Below are 21,494 nucleotides of genomic sequence, written 5' to 3'. Positions count from 1 at the left end.
AACTTCAGGTAATTTCTGAAATCTCAGCACATGCTCCCATTATTTCTCCCAATCTCCCCTCCCCACTGCTTTTTATTTCTGATCACTCAATTGCAGAGGACTGTTCTAGAAAACAAAAGCAATGCACACTAATTGAATGCAAAGGTGATAAACTGTGACAGAAACTATTATATAATCCCACAAACATATACAAAGTATTCTAAATGTTAAAGAATCTACAGAGGTAACTTTACCAAGTGCACATTGTCCAAAAATTGAGAAGTGAAAGCAACTACACAACCTAATTTTTGCATTTGCCATTGCAGGTCAGTTTGTGTAAGGACATCTGAAAAAGTTGTTAAAGCCATTCCTTTAATTTGTGATTTGAAATGGTAAAGACTGCTGCGACCAAAACAAAGCAGTAATAGGAATTTAATGAAGTGAAAAATTCACATGGCTACATCATATTTCCTCAGAAATTCTCAGAAGCATCTAGAACCCCTCTCTCCTCTTGTAACCCCTTATTGCAAAGCTTCAGAAATGCCCACCTGGTTAGCACAAGTTAAACACACTGTGTCACTGGGTGACTTGGCAAAGGAAAAACTTACGAAACAAAGTGACCCCTAATTTAGTCTTGCCTGACTTTACTCTGTTTACATTTTGGAGTTGAAAGCATAAAAAGAAAGAAGAACTTTTAAAAGTCCTGCAGCACTGCAGGAAAGGGTGTTTGCAGACATCCCACATCCAGTTTCTCAAATACTTTCCTAATGTTCACCTTCACCTACAATTCCCCAGCAACGGCAGAACACATCAAATACTTTTAACCTTGCAAGCACAGGCTGTCCTGCCACATTAACATTTACAAACTCACTCCCTGGAGGTGACGAGCATCCAGGATGCTTTCCATTCTTATAGCTACATCTGAAAGAGCTCTTTCCATTGCCGAAGAGCCATTTGGGATAAAAATCCCAAATCAAGCTCCAGGTCATATATTTCAATTTTTCTTAGCTAGTCTTTTAAGAAAAACAGTTGGAAAAGGTAAAATCAACTGTTCTGAAGATAACAGTGTATTTGATGGAAATAAGTTTGAATTTGAGAACTCACCTACCATTGTCATTGAATCCACATCTATGTTAGAACAACGACCAACACCAACGGTTGAAACGCCTTCTCTTTTTCCAAACGTTTTTGAATCCCTAATGGAACTGACCAAATAGAAGGTAAAGCCCTTTCAAAGAAGCTGACTAGAAGTTGCTAGCTGGAATTGCTTTGAGGCATGGGAACTTCCTTCTCTCTTAATGTGTACTTTGGCACATTTTTATAGTGGGCATGGCCCAAGCAGCAATTATTTGTACTTGATCATTCATCCTTTGAAGAGTGCAATCAGAAGAATGCAAGCCATGTTTTGAATTTAATCAGCCATTTCAGGAGCCAAATGCAGGCAATGTCAAATGATACCTTCTCAGTGATAGGTAACTGGATTAATTATTAAATCTTCTTAATACTGAAGGCACAAAAGCTTTCACATATATTCCAAAGCAAGACGCATTTATTTTCCAATTTAAACTCAGGAACTTTAAATTTAACAAAACCAATTTTGTAGCCTGTATAGAATGTGGAACTGACTTCAGAACAGCAGTCACCTGAAAAAGTTAGCCTTTATTTCTCTTGTGCAAATAGCCTTACAGGAGACCACCACACTAACTTTAAACGGACTGCATGGACACAGTAACTTCTTTACCACTCAAGATCAGGGACAAGAGTTTCAGAGAGGTTATTCTTACATCTCTGAATATCATACCACTGAGCACACACTGTCACTGAAGGTGTCAGGGCTGTTAAAGAATGGACTCTTGGCAACTTGGCCTTTAAAGTACCACTTACTGCCTACACGTGTATCCAAACAAGAGACCAAACCCTAAATTTAAGCTCTTAGATGCTTTAAGTACTACACCACATCTTGGTGGGTGCAGATGGTTTCCTTCAAAAGATAGAGAGACAGCAATTATGGGAAATTTGTTTTATGCAAATATTGACCCAAGCCTCATCCAGAAAGAATATGAAATTAGAGATAACGCAGTCAGCAATTTGTATTATATTATTGTTTATTCATAGAATCACAGAATAGTTTGAGTTGGATGGGACCTTTAAAGGTCATTTAGTCCAATTCCCCCTGCAATGAGCAGAGACATCTTCACCGACATCAGGTTGCTCAGAGTCCCATCCAACATCACCCTGAATGCGTCCAGGCATGGGGCATGCACCTCCTCTCTAGACAACCTATGCCAGTGCTTTACCATCCTTCTTGTAAAAAATTTCTTCTTTATATCTAGTATCAATCTACCCTCTTTTAGTTTAAAACCATTCCTCCTTGTCCTATTGGAAAGGAGAAATGTCCCTATTAAAAAGTCTGTCCCAGTCTTATAATCATCTTCTGCAGCACTGAAAGGCTGAAATCAGGTCTCCCTGGAGCCTTCTCTTTTCCAAGCTGAACAACCCCAGCTCTCTCAGCCTTTCTGCACAGGAGAGGTGCTCCATGCTTCTGATTATTTTTGTGGCTCTCCTTTAGACTTGCTCCAACAGTCTGTATCTTTCCTGTGCTGAGGATTACAGAGCTACAGATGCAGTATTCCAGGTGGGATGTCATGAGAGCAGAGTAGCAGAGAGAGCAGAATCACCACTCTTGACCTGCTGACACGGTCCTTTTGATGTGGCCCAGGACACATTTGGCTTTCTGGGCTGCAAGTGCACACTGCCAGCTCATGTCCAGCCTCTCATCCACCAGTTCCCCAAAGTTCTTGGCAGAGCTGCTCTCAATCCCTTCAACCCCCACCCTGTACTGGTACTGGGACTTGCCCCAGCCCAGGTGCAGGACTTGGCACTTGGCCTTACCAAACCCCTCATGAGACTCCCATGAGCCCACTTCTTGAGCTTGTCCACGTCCCTCTGGATGATATCCCATCCTTCAGGAGGGTCTACTGCACCACTCAGCTTGGTGTCATCTGCAAAGTTGTTAAGGGTGCACTCAACCCCCTTGTGTCATTGACGAAGACATTAAACAACCCTGGTCCTCATTCAGACCCTTAAGGGACACCACTTGTCCATCAGGACTCTGAGCTGTTGACCACTGCTCCCTGGATGCAACTGTCCAACCAATTCCTCATCTACTGAACAGTCTGTCCATATCTCTTCCATTTACAGAGAAGGATGTTGTGGGGGACTGTCTCAAAGGCCTTCCAGGAGCACGGACAGAGACATCCATAGCCCTTCCCTTGTCCAGTGATGTAGTCACTCCACCACAGAAGGCCACTAGGTTGGTCAGGCAGGACTTGCCTTGGTGAAGCCATGCTGGCTGCCTCGAATCACCTCCCTGTCCTCCATGTACCTTAGCATAGCTTCTGAGAGGATCTGTTCCATGATCTTCCCAGGTACAGAGGTGAGGCTGACCGAGCAGTAGTTTCCAGTATCCTCCTTTCTCCCCTTTTTAAAGATGGGTGCAATGTTTCCCTTTTTCCAGTCACTTGGGACTTCACGTGACTGCTCAGATATCATGGAGATATACCAGCCAATTCCCTTGGGACTCTGGGATAAATCTAACTGGGTCCTACAGACTTAATTTTGTTCAGTTTCCTCAGATAATCACAAATATGATCTTTTCTTATAGTGGGAGGGACTTTGCTTCCCCAGTCACAATCCTGCTGTCCACTCACTCATGAGGTGTGGAAAGAGAGGTTGCCACTCAAGACTGAGGCAAAAAAGTAGTTGGGCCTCCTCCTCGTCCATTGTTACCAGTTTTGCTCTGACCTTCCATTTCCAGCTAATATACCTGCAGAAGTCCTTGCTATGCTTTGCATCCGTTGCCAAGTTCAGCTCCAGCTTCACCTTGGCCTTCCTAACCCCATCTCTACACAACTGGGCAGTGTCCCTATATTCTTCCCAAAACAACTGTCTCTGCTCCCTGACTGTGCATTTGCTTCTTTAATAATCCATGCTGGTGTCTTTCCTGCTTTTCCTGATTTCTTACACCTGGGAATTGAGAGCTCTTGTGCTCTGTTGAAAGAGTAAATGGTTGAGTTTATACCAGTTACCTCAGTTTCTTAAGAGCAGTCAACACTGCTCAGCATTATGCAGATATGTTTAAAATTAAGTTCTCATTTACATAATTTTTAGTTGCAACATTTAAACTTACATTTTTACAGTTATTATTTTCTATGTATCCACCTACCAAGAAATTAAAGACTCACACTTAGAGAAAATCATACTTAAAAAAAATATCTTAGTCATGCATTGTTTTCAGTCACTGTAAGAACTTGACAGTGTTTCTATACCACACTGTGAAATTATAATGGAAGATTAGTGAAAACTAATTGTTTTTCCCTTTTGGAAGAATCTGTTTACCCTATTACTGTAGTAAATTTGTCAAATCTGACACAATTTAGCATAGAATTCTAACTCTCTCCTCTGCCCCTTCATGCACATATATGCCTGGCATTATCTGAAAGATTGACTAGCACAGTTCAAAAGCGTTTTTTACACTTTTGCATCAGGAAAACAAATCAACTATTATTTCAACTGACCCAAGGCACTCTTCAGCTTTTAAGCCTGAAAAATTAAATTTTGGCAGAAGCAATCATGAAGATATTCAAATCTTCATTGAGATACAGCTTGCCTCTACTTGGAAGCTCCCAGCAAACAATTACAAGATATAGAAGAAAAAAGGTTAAAGACTCGCTCTAACAGGTTATTAAAAAACGCAAGGAGATTTAGAACCATAACTCCTTCAATTTCTAGTTTGTGTCCTCCCTACAAAGGGCCTAATTTTAGTAAAACTTCTATAAATATAAAGCGAAACCAAGGACATAGCTAATTAAAGAAATATATATCCACTTCCTTTATCAGAAACACACTGTAATACAATAAACCCAACTAATCCAGCTTGAGACATCCAAAGCAACTAAATACATTCTTCAAGGGTAATAAATACATTCTCATTAATACTGTAGACACTGATGCAGAAGCTGATTAAGATAAAGGAATCTACAGCAAAACAAAAATTAAAAATCATGCTTACCTTTGTCTGCTGTTACTGTGCAAGGGCTGGTCATTCTGCAAGTGGGTCGGTGAGGCTGCCCGCTTTGGTGAAGGGAGGGACTCTCGGGGGGTTTGCTTTGGTGATATTGGCACTTCGTTATAGCAGGAAGATTCTTGTCCAGAAAGTGAAATGGAGACAGAACTATCCAAGGTTGCTGAAGGGTCAGAAGCCTGTCTAATGGCACTGTCATCATCTGCTTTTCTAACACTCTTTTCATTTAAGAGGTCACCTTTATCTTCGTGGCTGGAGCACTCTTTGGAATCAGAAATCACACTCTTTGATGCCTTCGTCTCAGTCCTGGACAAATAGAGAGTGCCATAGTCTTTGTTTTCATCATCTTGCCTTTCACTTTTCACTCCCTTTCTTTCCACGCTGTCGGGATCTTTCCTTGCCCGTGTATATCTGGATGAGTAGTCAGAATCCAAATCAGAATCAAGAGATAATCCATACTTTTCTGCCAGCTGGCGCCGCCTCTCTGCCTTGTACCTAGCTATTCTCTCTGCTTTTGATTCTAGTTCCTGGACATCCATGTTTGCTGTACTGTACAAGGGCTCTGTATTACCTCCTGTGATTTCTGCTCGGTATCTGGATGATCTGGGTTGTTTCTCTACAGAAGAATCTGAAGTTTCCTCCTCTTCATTTGATCTTCCTGTCAAAAGTACAATATATAAGCAAGTCCTTCTCAAAACTCCAAGTATCCCACCCACCACTTAAACTGAGTGAACTACAAGCTTCCCATTTTCTTACAAATCAAAGTGACTGCATAGACACACTATATTTTTGCACTTTGGTCTCCAAAAGCACATACAAACAATTAAGAAAAATGTATTAGTAATAATTCTTTAATAAGTAATACTTCTCAAATCAAATAGTTATTTTAAAGCAGTAAGAATAATCAACTTTCTCGTATAAGGCAACTGGAGACTTAAAAGGCAAATTAAAAAAGAACAAACAACCTGACACAGCTCTTCTGTAGAAGTCTTCTCTAGGTACTGCATAACTGGTAGTGAAGCAAACATGAAGTAATTCATCAGTGCAAGACTGAGTGACATGTGCTACTTACCTAAGTGGGGGCTGTATGGGTCAGTTGCACGCATATATCTTGGTGTATCTTCCTCTAGTAAACGGTGTGTGACTGATCCTGGGCAGTTTTGTAGAAGCATAGGTTGTGTATCATTTTCAATTCCCTCTAAGCGCCTAGCTATTCTTTCTTTTCTGAAAAATATATGAAAAATATGAAAACAGGCATCATGAAGATTCAAGGGGAGAGTTTCTAAGAGGAGGTAACAAAACAAGCTGCGTGTTTTGTTTTACAGGCCAAAGACTTTTTTCTTTTACCTTTTCATTTCCAAAAAATCTCGGTTGTTTGGTTCAAAGAGTTTTCTTAATTCTGAAACTGAGAAAACAAAAAGATTATGTAGTTTATAGGATAATAAGTTTCAAAAACTTGCTAAAATGATTTAGAGAATGAGAAGGAACAGTCAACTGAAGCTCAGAGGTTTGAAATAGCTTTTGTCAGGAAATGAGAATTTTCCTCTTGTTTTCCCAGTTTATTAAGTTTGGGCTGTCAAAAGTGCATTAGGCACATAGGTGTGACCACCAAGTAGTCCTCCCCTCCATGTACTTCCAGGCTAATTCCAAATCTGCTATGCCATCCTAGTGGTTTTCAAGATCTAGTATATACTGGACAAGTTGTATTTTGATTAGCTGAGGTCAAGCTTACATGCTCCAGTAACCCATTTCAAAACCAGGTAGTAGGGAAATTCCGCTTACCCTGTCTGCTCAAAGGTCAGAGACTATGTTTAAAGAGAAGCAGCGTCCCCTATTCCTTAGTTTCCTCCACACCTTTATATTGATCAAATCCCAAGAATCCCAGTGACTAATGCTGAAGTGAAAATTACTGTGCACCTTCATGATATCCTGCATGGTTAATCACTTTCTATTTTGCTAACTTTCCCTTCTAGTTTTAATTGGACATACTTTCCTTCTCTTCCCCTGAACTCTTTGCTGGTGTTAAGTGCTAGCAGACAGCTGCCACAGTCCACAAAATAGTAGTGAACCAGGAGGAGGCACGACAGATGATGTAGTCCCTATATATACACACATATGTGCATGCGCAAACCACACTGGAGCAGTGAGTGCTACGCAAACAAGTGCGGTGTGACTTCTTACCACCACGAGGAGAAACCATCCAGGCTGTCAAGGGAAGCAGTGGACTGGGGTGGGGGTGTGCCTAGCACACAGACATGCACATCCACACACCCCTCTGTGCCTTTGCAATCATGTGGTGCTGAAAGCTGTGTGCACCTATTCTGACCAACGCACCTCTGGGCTTCTAACCCTGTTGACCCAGGGACCAAAAGTTAAAGCAAGCCAAAGTCCACACCTGCTAAATTGGCCAGAGATTGCCATCAGAAACACCTGATGATTGAGGAGTGTCTAGTAGACACTGTTCCACTGCAGAGCTAAACCTATCAGCATTTTTTCTTGCCACCAGACTTCATTGCTCTAGATACTTAGAAGATAAACAATATTGAAACACCACCCTTTTAAAGGTCAGATGCACCTTTTCTCCCTTCCGTCTACTGGAAGAACTTAACATGCATGGCTTGGTCAGGGTTCCAGCTCAGCTGACTCATCCAGGAAGTTTGCTGTACTCATTACCAGTGCTCATACCTCATAGATACTATTGACATTGAATGTCATATCAACATTACATGCTGAAAAGCCTAAAAGTAGGACTACAGATAAAATGTGTGGGATCAGCAAGAATGAACACATTCTGATCCTGAACCAACACCAAAGCAAAGATGAGCCCTTATGCTGTGTTTTCACAGACTTTTCCACAGTTGCCCTGTCTACTCAAGCTGTGGTAGCAGTGGAACAGAGAACTTACCCATTTGAAACCAGCCTACATTTCAGATCCACACCAAAGGAAATGATTTCTCAGAAACGTTTTGCTCTCACCTCCCCAAATCTACTTCTGTTTAATTATGTTCCACTAACTATTATAGTTTTTCTGTTCTATCTGTTGGCTATGTATACATAACATTGTCAAAAGAAAACCCATAATTGTCTGTCTTCAGACAAGTCAAAGGCCTCTAGAGCCCAGAGTTAGTAAAACCACATTCCATCCAAGTCCTGATCCTTTTTTTCCCCTAGTCACCAATTTATGCAGTCACCAAAACCATCATCAGAGAACAGCTCTTTTACAGCTTCATTTATTAGCAAAAGTCTTCTTTCCCCTCACCCCCAGAAAAGGAAACTTGACTATTAGTTGTCCACATACAAGAAATGTGGAACACCCAAAGAACTCCCAAAGTATTAGCTCAACACTCTCTTGCTACATGCTAGCTGAAGTTCCAGAGATTCTACTACCACTTTGCAGTCCTAAAAAGACCAGAGCACTGGTCTCATGAAAAATGTCTCCCAACACCTTCCCAAACAACATGGGACAAAAATAGCATGGGACTACTCTATGCTGCCTTACACTTTTTCCAAGATTGAGATTACAGAAGTAATTTCAGCTAGGTTGGCCAACATCTGCAGAGTTTTTTTGTGAAAGTAGTTCCAGAAATATTCTTCTTTTGATGAGGTGGGGAAAAGAAGCACAAAAAAAGCAAACCCAAAAGAAGATAAAATGCAGAAAATCTTCTACTCTAGTGGTTTCTTTTTGACAAATAAAATATTTTACTTCATAACATGAAAGCCAGTTGGAAACACTTCACTCCCAAGGACACTGGTTGGCCCTTGCAAACTTAGGTGACCAGGTTTGTCCTTTTTAGTTTGCAATTTGAATATATTGGTGCCAATTTCCATCAGTTCATGGGATGTTTTCCCACGTGACCATCACAAACAACACGATGGGAGCACTAAAGAATAGCAACACTTCTATCTAAAAGGTAACACAAAAATCTGATTCAGCACACAAGAAAACACTAAGAAGCTTAAAATAATTAATTTCACAGTAAAAGCTCCTTATCTAGATTACTTGATGCCAACATACTTTGTAAGCACCATTGGTCAGTTAAGGGCAAGAGGAAGAACAGCCACAGTTCAGAAACAGCTCTGAACTTGAGGCTTTATTTTAGGATGTTGAGCAGGATGCTATGGCAGGATATCCTCTAAGGTAAATTGTCAAGAGGCATCTTAATTTTGATAACTGTAGACTTTTGAAACAAAATTTACTTTAGAATACCATTATTTGGGAAAAACAGTATTGTTCCCTGTGTTGTCCCAGAATGAAAAACAAAAAGTACATTTGGAGCGCACCTTATATTTTAAAACTTCTTAAATTAAGGTGAAAGATTTCTTATAGAAATATATATTCATAGAAATCTTTCAGAAACATGCTACAGAATATAAGCATGTTTATGCTGAAAGCCCTCTTTGACAGCTGCAGAGGGGACATGTGAATGAAGTTGCAGCCATGTGACAGCAGTTTTCTTTTTACAATACAGAAGCTGTAAAAACTCATTTAAGCCTTCCAAAAGTTCATAATAGAGGGGGAGCACATACATTTGTGAAGCCTGGATAGACAGGATCAAAAGGTTACCTGCCAGAGAATTAATTTCTCCGAGATGGTAAATAACCATTGCAACACAGGTACATATATTTTCATTTTGAGGAAAATTAACACAATGGAAAAGTCTACCATTGCCAACAATGTTTCTTTCTGAACATCTGTAATGATTACATTTAAAAGCAAGCATGTCACTTAAATAGCACTTAAATATTATGCTGGAAGAAGTGCTCCTTTCTAAAGGAACTCTGCAATGAATGACATTAAAAGAGCAAGTCAGTTCCTTTATGTTGGGATTAGTGCATTTAGCCTTGTAGCTTGTCTGAAAAGAGTAAATATCACCAGAACACACACAATTTTAACCAAAGTTCTCAGGTCCACAACATCCTTGAATGAAGGGAACATCTTTGTGCTAGTTGCACATAGTTTTTCAGTCAAATGACCCTTTATGGGTCAAGCATGTTGTGATTTTTTTCTGAATAATTCAAGCCAATTAATTCTTGCCTCCACCTCAACTGTGTCAAACGATAAAGATGCAACTGCTGCTTTCTTCAGAAATTATTCAGACTATAATAGAATTTTGGAAAAAAAACCCTAACCCCCCCCCCCAAACTAAACTCTATATGTACTGCAGGCCCTTTAGCATGCAAGACAAAAATTCAAGTGCAGTCAGTTGGTCATGCAAGCACAGTGACTCTACCAACCACCAAAGGGGCCTGGAAAGAGCTGTGACTCTTAACAAATCAAGTTAATACTTCTGAACTCGGGATTAACCTAACTGTACAATCTAACTGAAGTTTTGAATTTCAACTACTAACCTACTGAAACCAGGTAAACAAAGGTGAACTTTATGAAGCAGGGAGGTAGCAAGGTCTCGTAAAAGAGCATTGTGGTTCATCCTGTTTCATCCTTCACGCATACTTCACAGGGAAAACTCATTTACAAAACATCTGCACCTAAGTGATTTTAACTGTGCCTTGTACTTGCACAGACTAAACTTCACATGCTGTTAAATTACCACTTGTGTTTATAATATGTCTCCCTTACCTACCTTTCGGAAGTACTGCTAAGAGATTAGCATCAATATCCTTTGTGCTGTTTGCAAGTTCTTCTTTATCTTCAAATGAGAACTCCTTCTGAAAACTGAAAACAACATCTGGTTTACAGAACTGTGGATGTCTCTGCTACAAATCAACTAAACCCAAGACACAATCCATTTACTGCAAGACAGTCTAACAGAGATACCAAAGAAAATATTTTCCATAAGAATGAGCTAAGAAATAATCCAAAGAAACTCAGAAATCCAAACCTAACATAATTTGAAACCTGCTTGGAACTGACTGATACATTTTTGCATTAAATTACTGACTGGAGACTGCCTTCAAAATGCTCTACTGAGCAATTACATTTAAAATAATCTATATTGAATGGTTCTTCATAAATACTAAAACATGCCATCAAACGTAGTACTGCATGTACACTCCACCTAGAAGTCTTCTGCATGACTACCAAGTTGTTATTGCACTGTTCTCTGGATCTTACATGGTTTATAATATGCTAATAGGAGTATCAGATCATTTAATTTTATACCATGTCTTTTCAAAACAGTAAAACTGCCCATTTAGATGAAACAAAGTATTTCTTTAAATATCTTCATTAAATATACAAATTTTAATCATAGTGGTCTAAAGTAGATACTAACTGTCTACAGAGACTTTTTTGGAGGAAGTGTTCCTCCTCGTAAGCAAGATTTCTTTTCTTCAATCACTAAAAATAGAGAACAAATTACTGTATTCTGCCATTGTGACTATCCCAGCTGGGCAAAGGAAAACTTTAAATGGTCTTAAAACCTTTAGTAAACTGTGTAGACAGGTGTAACAGATACAAATCCTCACAGTGGTCCCAGGTTCTTCATTTTGTCACAGAAGTGATGTGCTATATGATTTAATGTCATTCTGAGAAGAAAAAGGGCACAGTCTTACTGTTGGAAAATCCTTCCTTAGGACAGATTTTAAATGGCTTTCTTTTTTTCAAGGGAATGAATTCTGTACTCACTATTTCCAAAGAACAATTCTCATTGAAAAGAGTTTTAACATATATTAACTAATAATATTTTTCTTAAGTATTTCCTTGTTTATCATTTATGAATAACATTCCTTTTTAAGATATTGAGGGGAGAATAAAATCCTTGAAATGACAATGAAGAAACTGGGCTGTGTCACAACCAGGCACCATGCCACCTGCTGCAAATTGTCTCCAACAACTGCACTTAGAGAAATCATTCCAGGTACTGCCAAGAAAAAGCAGTGTTAGCCACCACAGAAAATAGCAAATAGAAGATGAAGAGCTGCAATAAGCTGTCCATTAGAGAGAACTGTGTATCCTTACAGGGCAAACACACTGTAATTGAACTAAAAAATCAAAACACAATGAAAAAATAGCATACAGTAGCTACAAGCAAATGGATCCATGTGCCATCTGAGACTGGGCAGAGACTCAGACAGCTAACTGGATGTTTTTCTATGCCTAACCCCACACTGCCAACACTTGTAATTCTTACTAGTCTGACAATATGGTATTTTCTTACAGACACAGCTTCTGGAGAACCCTGGATGAAGAGATACCCAGTTCCCATTTGAAAGCAGATTCCATTCCTTTTAGATGAGGATGAGTTTGAAAAATGCAAATAATACTGGCCTAAGGCTATAAACCAATCCCAAATTTATTCTGCCAAATCAACTTAATTAAGACAAAAGCTGAAGGATCCAGCTCATGACTTTTGAATATCTGGGCTTTATTTAGCAGTATCTCCACTGGGTTTCATAGTGCCTGTGACAGTGCAGCACCTTAAGTTTCCCTAAACAAGGGACTTTGTACAGAAAAGCATTCACTCAAACAGCAAAATACTTGTTTAAATTACCTGTGCATGAACACCCACCACTATGCCTAATTCCTATATGAATTTCCAAGCGTAAAATCATGGAATCAGGAGTGGCACTAGCCTGCTGGTTCTAAAAGCAACCATACTATTGGATTGCTTGTAAACAATTCACTCCTGCTCCTCCCTCAAGGGAGTTCTAGGGACTTTGGAGGCAGAGATCCCTTAAACCCTGTTTAAATGTCTGTCACTGGGTTTCTATCCATTTGTTCTCTTGCCAGTGTTGTCAGTTACTTTACTTATTTTTCTTAACAGAGGTTATCTACATGTACTCAGCTTCCTCAAGACAGGCTCTCAGTCTCAGTGATTATCTGTTAAAATGTTCTCTACTTATTCCAGTCTTAAGTAATCTTTTTTTGTATACAGTGACCAGAATCAGGTAGTCTTTAATTGCAGACTTGGATCTTACCAATATCTTATGAAAATAGGATTTTTTAATAGAGAAAGCATTATTATATTACTAGCTGGCTGAAAGCTGGGATCTACAACACATTTGCCTTTTTACATATATACTATACTGGCTGCTCAATCCTGCATGAGAAACTAATATGCAAAGGCTTTGCTTTCATCAGTTGCAAGTGACAGAAAAATTTATCAGCCCCCAATGCACAACTGTGCACTTAGTATTATTACATTACATCCTTTTTCTATTACTCCTCAAGGTCATCCAGTTCTTCCTGTATGTGAGCTCCCTCCTCCTTTGTACAGAGGGTGGCTTGCAACCTTTGCCCACTGGCAGATTTCATTAAAATTCCTTAAATAACCACAAACTTCCTAAGCTTAACCCTCGCTGCACTACACAGCATCACAGGTTATCTGCTTTGTGAAAGTCCCTTCATAGTTTTCCTCTGGACAGACTGTCAACCTTTATTGTTTATTTTTTAAAGATTAACAATTTTCATATACTATTTTATCCACAATTTAGGAGTTTTATCTCTTCAGACACATTTTTTCGCTCTTTCTTGCTAAGACGCAGGTGGAATTGCTTGTTTTAAATATTTTCACATGAGAAAAAACAAATGTTTTAATCCAATGTATAATTACATTGCTTTCCCATGCACAGAGGATTCAGTGACAGCACTGTTCTGAACATGACAGAATCAAGCCAAACAATTGAGTATTTATAGACACATAAATCAAATTAGTTCTAAAAATGAAACTAGGCATATTTAGGACATGTCACAGTGTTCAATAAGAACACTCATTAGGAATCTAAATTGAGTTGGAAGGATGCTAAGGCAATTCCAAATAGCAAAAAAAAAAAAAAAAAAAAAAAAAAAAAAAAAATTTACAGAAGGCTACTCATCACCACTTTTAAGTGTTTTAAAAGACAAACTCATACGTAATTCGTTAACAAGACCTCCCTTTTTCCTCAAAGGGATCTTTCCGGATGTCTCCCTGCCTTATAAGTTTCTCTACTGGAGGAGCAGTCACAGCATCAGTTCAGTTGCTTAAGCAGAGCCAGACAGTCAGACCTGGATTGCCAAATATATCATACCTTCAAACTCATCCAAAACCCTCTTCTAGAAACTCATCCAGAACCCACAACTACATCTAGTCTTGCTACAAATTTAGGTGCATATTCTGAGCAGCAGCGCTATGAATTAACTGCACTTAAGAGCTAAGCTATGCACATTTATTATTGAAATAATTAGGGAGTACATGGGTTTCTCTAAATAAACAAATAAATAAATAAATTAGAAGTTTGCAAGAATTCTTTCTTGAAGTCCCTGTTAAATCTGGATACTGAAAGAGCAACTTCTTGTCCTTTCCTTGCCTCAAATATAGCCTGAGATCATGGTTCATGAAATGCAATCAACAGCATGAGGTTCCACCAGTTTGTTTCACACTGGGTTTGTGTACGGCTTGGCCTCAGGTTCCCAACAAACTCATTATACTCTCCAGTGTTCAGGAATTCAGATGATTCCTGTTAAAACACAGTCAACAATACTTCACAGTCTCAATAGTTTTTGTTTAAAAACATTGTATAATGCAGCATTAGTAGAGTACTTGACAGTCTCAGTAGTTGTACAGTTCTGGCAACTTCCAAAGTGTGAGCTGCATGCTGTACATCAGGGATTCCAGGCTGAAAACTTCATCTGCTGCTGCAGCAGCAGCATATGGTTTCTAAATAGCTGTCCCACTAACCTAGTTACATGCCCAAAAGCAACCAAAAGTTTGATCCAAATGCCACTGGTAATACTGACCTGCCATCCCATTTAAAGGTATGGCATATACTGAGATTTTATGATTGAAATACAAAATCCACTGGTATACCTGCTAGCTAGGTGCTTGGTGTTCACTTTTCTTCTCTTTCTCTACCTCCAGGAGAACTTCCTTCCCTGGACTCTTATGGAAAAGGTCCATTCTACAGTCGTGTCCTTCTCTACTACTCCCATTGCTACTTTCCCCTACGTGCTTTCACAGCACAGTGTGTCTTGTAAACCTAATCCCTCCATCTCTCTGCAGGACCTAAGAAACAACATGGCAGGGAACCAGGTGTGCTCTAGGTGTGTGCACTGACTGAAAAGAAGCTTGCAAACATGAGCCTGTGCCCCTCTGGCACCTCTGGCAGGGGGATTCCTGCACAGCTGAGCCAATGAAACAGCTGCTTGCTGGGGTAAGAGTGGGTTCCCAACTCCTGACCTCCTCTCTGTGCCATTGTGAATGAGTCCAGCAAGCACAAACATGGGCACCCAAAGCAGCTGGAGCAAGGATGGGAAGAGAGAGGGAATGTGACCAGCCATCTTGCTTAACTGTTTAGTTGTATCCCCTTACTCAGCCTTGTGGAACTGTGCCCTAAGAGTGCAGACAAGGAGGCAGCACAGCCCTGACTGGATGCAACACCACTTGTCCATTCATCTGCAGTGTCCCCCTTCTTCTCTCTCCCCCCAATTGCTCCATGCAAGGATGTATAATTAATTCACCCACTTCAGCCACCTGCTTTTACAGACAGGTTCACACTTCATGTCTGTACTCTGTCCATGCCATGCAAGGAAAAATGGGCATTGCAATGACAGAAGGCTCAGTGAAGAGTAGGACTTTCCCTTTAGCAATGTCAGCTATAAATTTTAACGTTATTTAGGAAGCAGTTGGTGTTTTCAATGCTTGTTCAGAACATCTGCTCTAAGCAAAAGCTTGGTCCTGTGAGAGGGCCAATAATCATTTTTCCTGACAAAAGAATAACTGTAGATTCAAGCAATGACAGAAACTTACTGCAACCAGTGATCTTCACTGGGCAAGAAAAAGTGGACCTTACCTTAACGTTCTCTTCCTTAGGAGCAGTCGTGAAGGCTTAAATCTGATGGAGTTTCCTTTGGCAAAATCTGTGAAAGAGGAAAAAAAAAACCACACCATTGTGAAGATGCTGTAATAAACGGGGAACTTTTGGTAAACTAGGTTATAGTTTCCAACCATAGCCTTTTTCCCCTGCAAAAGACTGTGCAGAGGCCTTCTCTCTAATCAAAGGAGCACCAGCTGGCATGTCCAAGATGATGATAAAACCAAAGCCTTGCAAAAATGAGTACAGACAGCAGGCATATCAAAAGCATTAACACTTAATGCAACTGCCATGTTCTACTCCTAATATTTGTGGTGCAGCACTGCAGCCTGGGGTGATCATTTAAACTCAGTGTTTCCCAGATTACAAAATGGGCAGTGGACATGTTTATGAAGCACTCTGCAAACGAGAAATGCTGCGAGCAACAAGAGCCCTTTTGGCTGCAGCCTGGCAATACTATGAAAACTGCATATTCACTGCAGAAGCCAAGAGATGTCCAGCTGAGGATCTCTTGCAACAGTATTACACCATCCATGACAGAAATATTTCTGAAGATTGTCTACTGTTTGGAAGCTCCCTTTCTTTTCTGCATTGCCTTACAACATGCATTTCACAGAGGAACACATGTTTACACTGAGAGCAAAATTGTGTCAGATGCAGCCTTATGCTCAAAAAGTATGTATTACAAAGCCTCTAGGTCCCCAAAATTGTGTGAACCATAACAAGCAACCCCACCCTCTCCCAGATAAAAGTTTTTCATTTCTGCATCAACTGCGTCACCAGAGGGTCTAAATGATGACCAGTGGCAAGGGGGACCAGTGCTCCAAGTACCCTCTTCCATTCACTGAGGATGCAATCAAGAGACCTTAGAGCAGCCAGGGAGCAGGTCCTGGTCTGGGACTGCTGTGCAAAACACATGGAGCTACTGACAACTTACTGCCAATGAAAAATTGCCTTCCGTCTCCATCTGTATTAAATCTGCTACCCAAGACCCTAAATTAATAAACAGTTGGCCACTGATACAGCAATCATTTTCTTTTTCAAAGACAGACGCAGACTTAGAACAATTCAAATGCAGCTACACTCCTTTTACTCTACCTCAGAGCTAAGATTTAACTATTTCAAAGAAGATCTAACTGCAAAAAATTTTTTTTTGTTTATGCACAAGATTTTCAGTCTGGGTAGAATGTCTCTTGTTTTTGCAGACAGGGTTTAATTAAGCTTATTATAGCTGACAATATGGGTCTTAATTTAGAGAATGTACATTTTATCTATGCCTTTCAAAACTTTTTATCCTCTTCCATTTCCTTCTGCTACATCTACAGGTATAAAGATTGAAAAAAGGTTTAAAAAAAGTAACAGAAAGATGATTTTAATGACTTGATAAAGAAGCTTAAAATGTGCAAAAAGGCATTTTTTAGGCATCTGCTACAAGTCAGTGCAGATTTCAAGCAGCTTTGCTAATAGCATTCTTCAACTTTTAATAGGCAACTTTTTCCTGGTTTTGTTAACATTAATTTTATCTTTCCATTAAATGGAGAATAAAGCACACAGATTACACAGAAACATCTTGTTAGACCAAAACAGAATATTATAAGAAAAACAGTGTGAATGGTATATAAATCATTATATTTTACATTGCAACATTAAAAAGAATACTCTGAGCCATACGGATCCTCTAAAAAGGCCAGATTTACATTACTTTGAGAGGACTATGTACTAACTTCCACAGCCCAGCTCAGTATCAGCTTAGCTAATCAGAACCAGGCATATCTTAAATTTATAGCTGTTCTAGCAGGATACAACCCATCCTAGAATTTTTGGCACTGGAACAGCTGTCCACCATGAAAACCACAAGCAGACCACAGAGAAATTTTGCTACCCCAGCCAAAAGTAGGGAGGGAATATGAGAACAGAAGAAAGGAGCCTGCATGCTTCCCGGGGAGCAGGGAGGGAGAAGGGCTGCTGAGAGGGGCACATCAGCCGGTTTGGCTCCTGCTACCCCTGAAACACATTTAGTAACATTCATACATACCACATCTATAATGCCTCAAAATCATCTTAAAACTTTGCTGTGTTTCACAGGGGTGAGTTCCAATCTTCCCCTACACCCCAAACACAGAAAAACTTAGCAGACAATTAAATTCCATTACACAGTTTTGATATTTTATGTATTTCCTCCTGTTCAAATTAAACACCATGTGGGGGGATTAAAGTCCAATAAAACTTACTTACCACAATATGGAAGTCTTAAATACAAACACAGGAGGAAAAGTAAAACAACTCTGCATCAAAAGACAATAAATATGCCCACAGAAGAAACATCAGTTTAGCAGAGTCTTATTCAATGGTTAATTTAAAGATTAAAAAACCACCCTCACAGTACTTGATAGACAGAAGGAAAATATTTACAACAGCATTTTGCTCTGGTTTTTACTGAAGGATTCTAAACACTCTCATAATCACATTAAAGCAGTTTTAAATATTTTTATTTAAAATTAAGAGTATATTTACTGAAGTATAAATCAGACTTGTTCACAAGTTTAACCATTTGTTCAGTCGAGTTCCTTTCCCTCTTAGGTGCAAACTACTGGATAAAACCACTGTTAACAATTTAATATATAGGAAATTTAAAATGAAGACTCTAAAAAGAAAAAGTAGATGCAACCTTCCAGTGTTACTTAGTGTATTTAAAGGCCCTAAGTCGGTGGCATGCTAAGCTAATTAAAAGATCCATCTAATCGGATCTTTCAAAAGTGTCCTTTAGGAAATAACAAAATAGCCTAGGTGACTAAATGCATACTGATTGCTAAAGTACCTAATGCAGCTGCAGGAGAGCCAGTCAAACAATATTTACACATGCACACATATATACGAGAGATTAAACACACACAAACTGCATTTTCTTTTATCTACTTGGAACTCTTACCTTGCTCCTCAGAGTATTTAACATTTCCCACATAGCTGGAGATCCAAGGATTTCTGAACATGGTTGCACAAACAAAGGATTCGGCAAAGAGAAACTACAATAGCAGCTAATTCTCAACCAGCCACAGCCCTTAGGCCTGTCTTAGCAATATCGTGGAGAGATTTTTCATAGCACAGGACTGGAGCTGTCAGGCTATCGCGTCCCAGGGAGTACAGTAAATGCATAGCAATAGGCTGCAAGCCGGAGCAGCTCAAGCCAGTAATCAGATTACAAATAGAAATTAGGCACATGAATGCTAAAACAGATTGGGCAATGGTGATTGGGAGATTTATAATATTACCACTTCAAAGATACAGCCAAATCACACATTATATTCCTGCAAAATGAATGCAAAACCCCTAAATCCTCATATTAAGAAACCAACCAAACAAAAATACCCCAACAACAGCAACAAGAAAAAATGCTGAGAAGAGGAATAATTCCTTCATATCTCTAATCAGGATAAACTGCAGTGCTTACTTAAGAAAAACAGCACCCAGGCTGCCAAAAAACGGACTCTGATAATCATAGCATTATGCTTAAATGTTTTGCCTAACTATTAGTTGGAACATTTAAAACAGACAAGATTTATGGATAACATATGAGCAAAATTACTGGTGGGGGTAGGGATTTAAGAACAGACACCACAGCTCCAAATATTTTAATTCGAGACAGAAGGTGAAAAATTGCACGAAAGTACTGTCTAGCTACCTTTTTTTTTTTTTTTTTCCATTAAACAGATTTGATGGATTTTGGATTGAAGAGTTGGAACCCTTTTAGTTAATTTTGAAAGTCTGGAAATATTTGTTTGCAATGGTGCAATAACCCTGGCTCAGTCGTCCACACTGAACTACCTGATGGTCAAACACAGACACAAAGAAGCACTAAATATGTGACTGAAACAGGTCCATGCACTTAACCCCATCCAAACAAATAGGGAAGTCTATCAGCCTCCCTCCAACAGACTTCTTCCCTTCCAAAAGATTTCAGCTACTATCAGTATTACAGGCTGAGAGAGTGGGGTGGTTCAGCCTGGAGAAGAGAAGGCTACAGGAAGATCTTAGAGCACTTTCCAGTACCTAAAGGGGGCTACAAGAGAGCAGGAAAGGCACTTTACAAGGACCTGTAGATAGGACAAGGGGTAATGGCTTTAGGCTGAGGAGGGGTAGGTGTACATATTAGGAAGAATTTCTTTACTGTGAGGGTGGCGAGGCCCTGGAACAGGTTCTCCAGTGAAGCTGAGTATGTCCCATCCCTGGAAGTGTTGAAGGCCAGGCTGTATGGGGCTTTGAGCAACCTGGTCTGGTTGGTGTCCTGGCATGGGGGTTGGAATGAGATGATCCTTAAGGTCCCTTCCATTCCAAACCCTTTTATGATTCTATGAGTAGAAAGCTCACCACAGGACTGGGGCTGTCAGGACCATGAAAAGGTAGACTAGAAACACAAGACTGAAGTTCTTGACTATTCTTACCTGGTTTTGTGATACCTGGTACAACAGAACCCTGATCTATGCTAGGAACCTCAATGTACAGACAAGGTATGAGCAATGATGCTGTGAAAGAGACTGCATAACCACAAGTGAAAAATATACTCTATCAACAACCTATTAATGGCTGTTGGCCCATCATGAAGTATTTAGCCTATCTAGGTCATCAAAACACTGTTTTTCATACTAACAAGTTATTGCAATGGATAGAAGAACATGCATTCCATCTGGTCTAATGCACCTGCTATTTGTTTTAATCTATTTATTTTAAAAAACATGAATAATGTTGCAGTCACTCTAACCAAAGCACCTTTTCTTAGCTGATCTTTCAACAGTCCAGAGCTCCCTGGAACAAAAGTCACCCAACACAGGGAACATGGCCTTGAAGCATCTGACTCATCCAGTAACATTCTCTGTTCAGAAATATTTGATGGTACACACCACATTTTTTTCTTTGCCTGTAACTTTGCTACGTCTCATGTTTAATTCTAACTACTCCCAGCCCTACCAAGAGAACACAAACCAACACTGCTGTGCACTCTTGGCCAGATGTGAAGGCCTCCATTTACTTGAGCTTAATATATACAAAAAATGTAATCTGTTGACACTAGTCCAAATCTGCAATTAACCTGAAAATCTGGGGCTTTATGTCCTAGGCATAAGTGCAGGTGTGCTTAAAACACAAAAATGAGATGGGGCAGAACTAACAAAGCAGCTGCTAGTACAGCTAATGGGGAAATTCTGGACACCTTGCTCTGAAAAAAAACCTATTTCTTTCTCAACCCTGCTTGTGTGAAGACTGTTTACCTGATCTTGTGAATAGAGGTGTTATTACCTGTAGCGTTTTTAAGCACCTGTAACTCATCTGGTACACAGTAAGGGAAGTTTCTCATAAAGAGCAGGTAAACATCACTCATTTGACTCATTTTGTGCCTACAATCTTTAGCAAGGTTGAAGCAGAAGTTAGACTTGACAGCTGAGCTGATGCAATAGCTCAAGTCTGCCAAGAAAGACAGTCCTACCCATCGTTCCTTCTGCTGCAGGACCTCTGCTATGTCCTGCTCCCCTACTGACCCAGCCTGATGACTAAACTGGCAGCATATATTCCCTTTTGGTTTTGCTGGGTATGCTTTTCAGGAGGTGCCAGAACAAAGAAAAAGGCACAGGAACTTATGATCAGGAAAGGGATCAAGCCTTCTGGCTAACAAAAGACGTGAGCTCAGTTCAAA

The 21,494-nt window shown here is 39.7% G+C and overlaps 1 protein-coding gene across 18 annotated transcripts in view; it reads right to left on the bottom strand.

Moving 5' to 3' along the window:
* Positions 1-21,494, bottom strand: part of SVIL (supervillin) — a 129,703-nt gene that overhangs the window by 48,367 nt on the left and 59,842 nt on the right. For 17 of the 18 annotated variants that reach the window (XM_042042977.1, XM_042042967.1, XM_042042968.1 and 14 more), the window contains 5 exons: positions 15,791-15,857; positions 10,645-10,736; positions 6,410-6,467; positions 6,135-6,286; positions 5,051-5,720 (listed from right to left, as the gene is read on the bottom strand). In XM_042042977.1, coding sequence (XP_041898911.1) covers positions 5,051-5,720; positions 6,135-6,286; positions 6,410-6,417 — 830 coding nt within the window. In that variant the 5' untranslated portion in view covers positions 6,418-6,467; positions 10,645-10,736; positions 15,791-15,857. Of the gene's footprint in view, positions 1-5,050; positions 5,721-6,134; positions 6,287-6,409; positions 6,468-10,644; positions 10,737-15,790; positions 15,858-18,740; positions 18,950-21,494 lie in introns of those variants that run through there. The other variant, XM_042042970.1, reaches the window with a different exon arrangement.

The sequence above is a fragment of the Corvus kubaryi genome, unplaced genomic scaffold, assembly GCF_017639235.1.
Source record: "Corvus kubaryi isolate FWS band 111438036 unplaced genomic scaffold, C.kubaryi_AGA036_p1.0 37398, whole genome shotgun sequence".
Taxonomy (NCBI): Eukaryota; Metazoa; Chordata; class Aves; order Passeriformes; family Corvidae; genus Corvus; species Corvus kubaryi.
The sequence above is the reverse complement of the archived record's forward strand: the minus strand, read 5'-3'. Positions and strand labels throughout refer to the sequence as shown.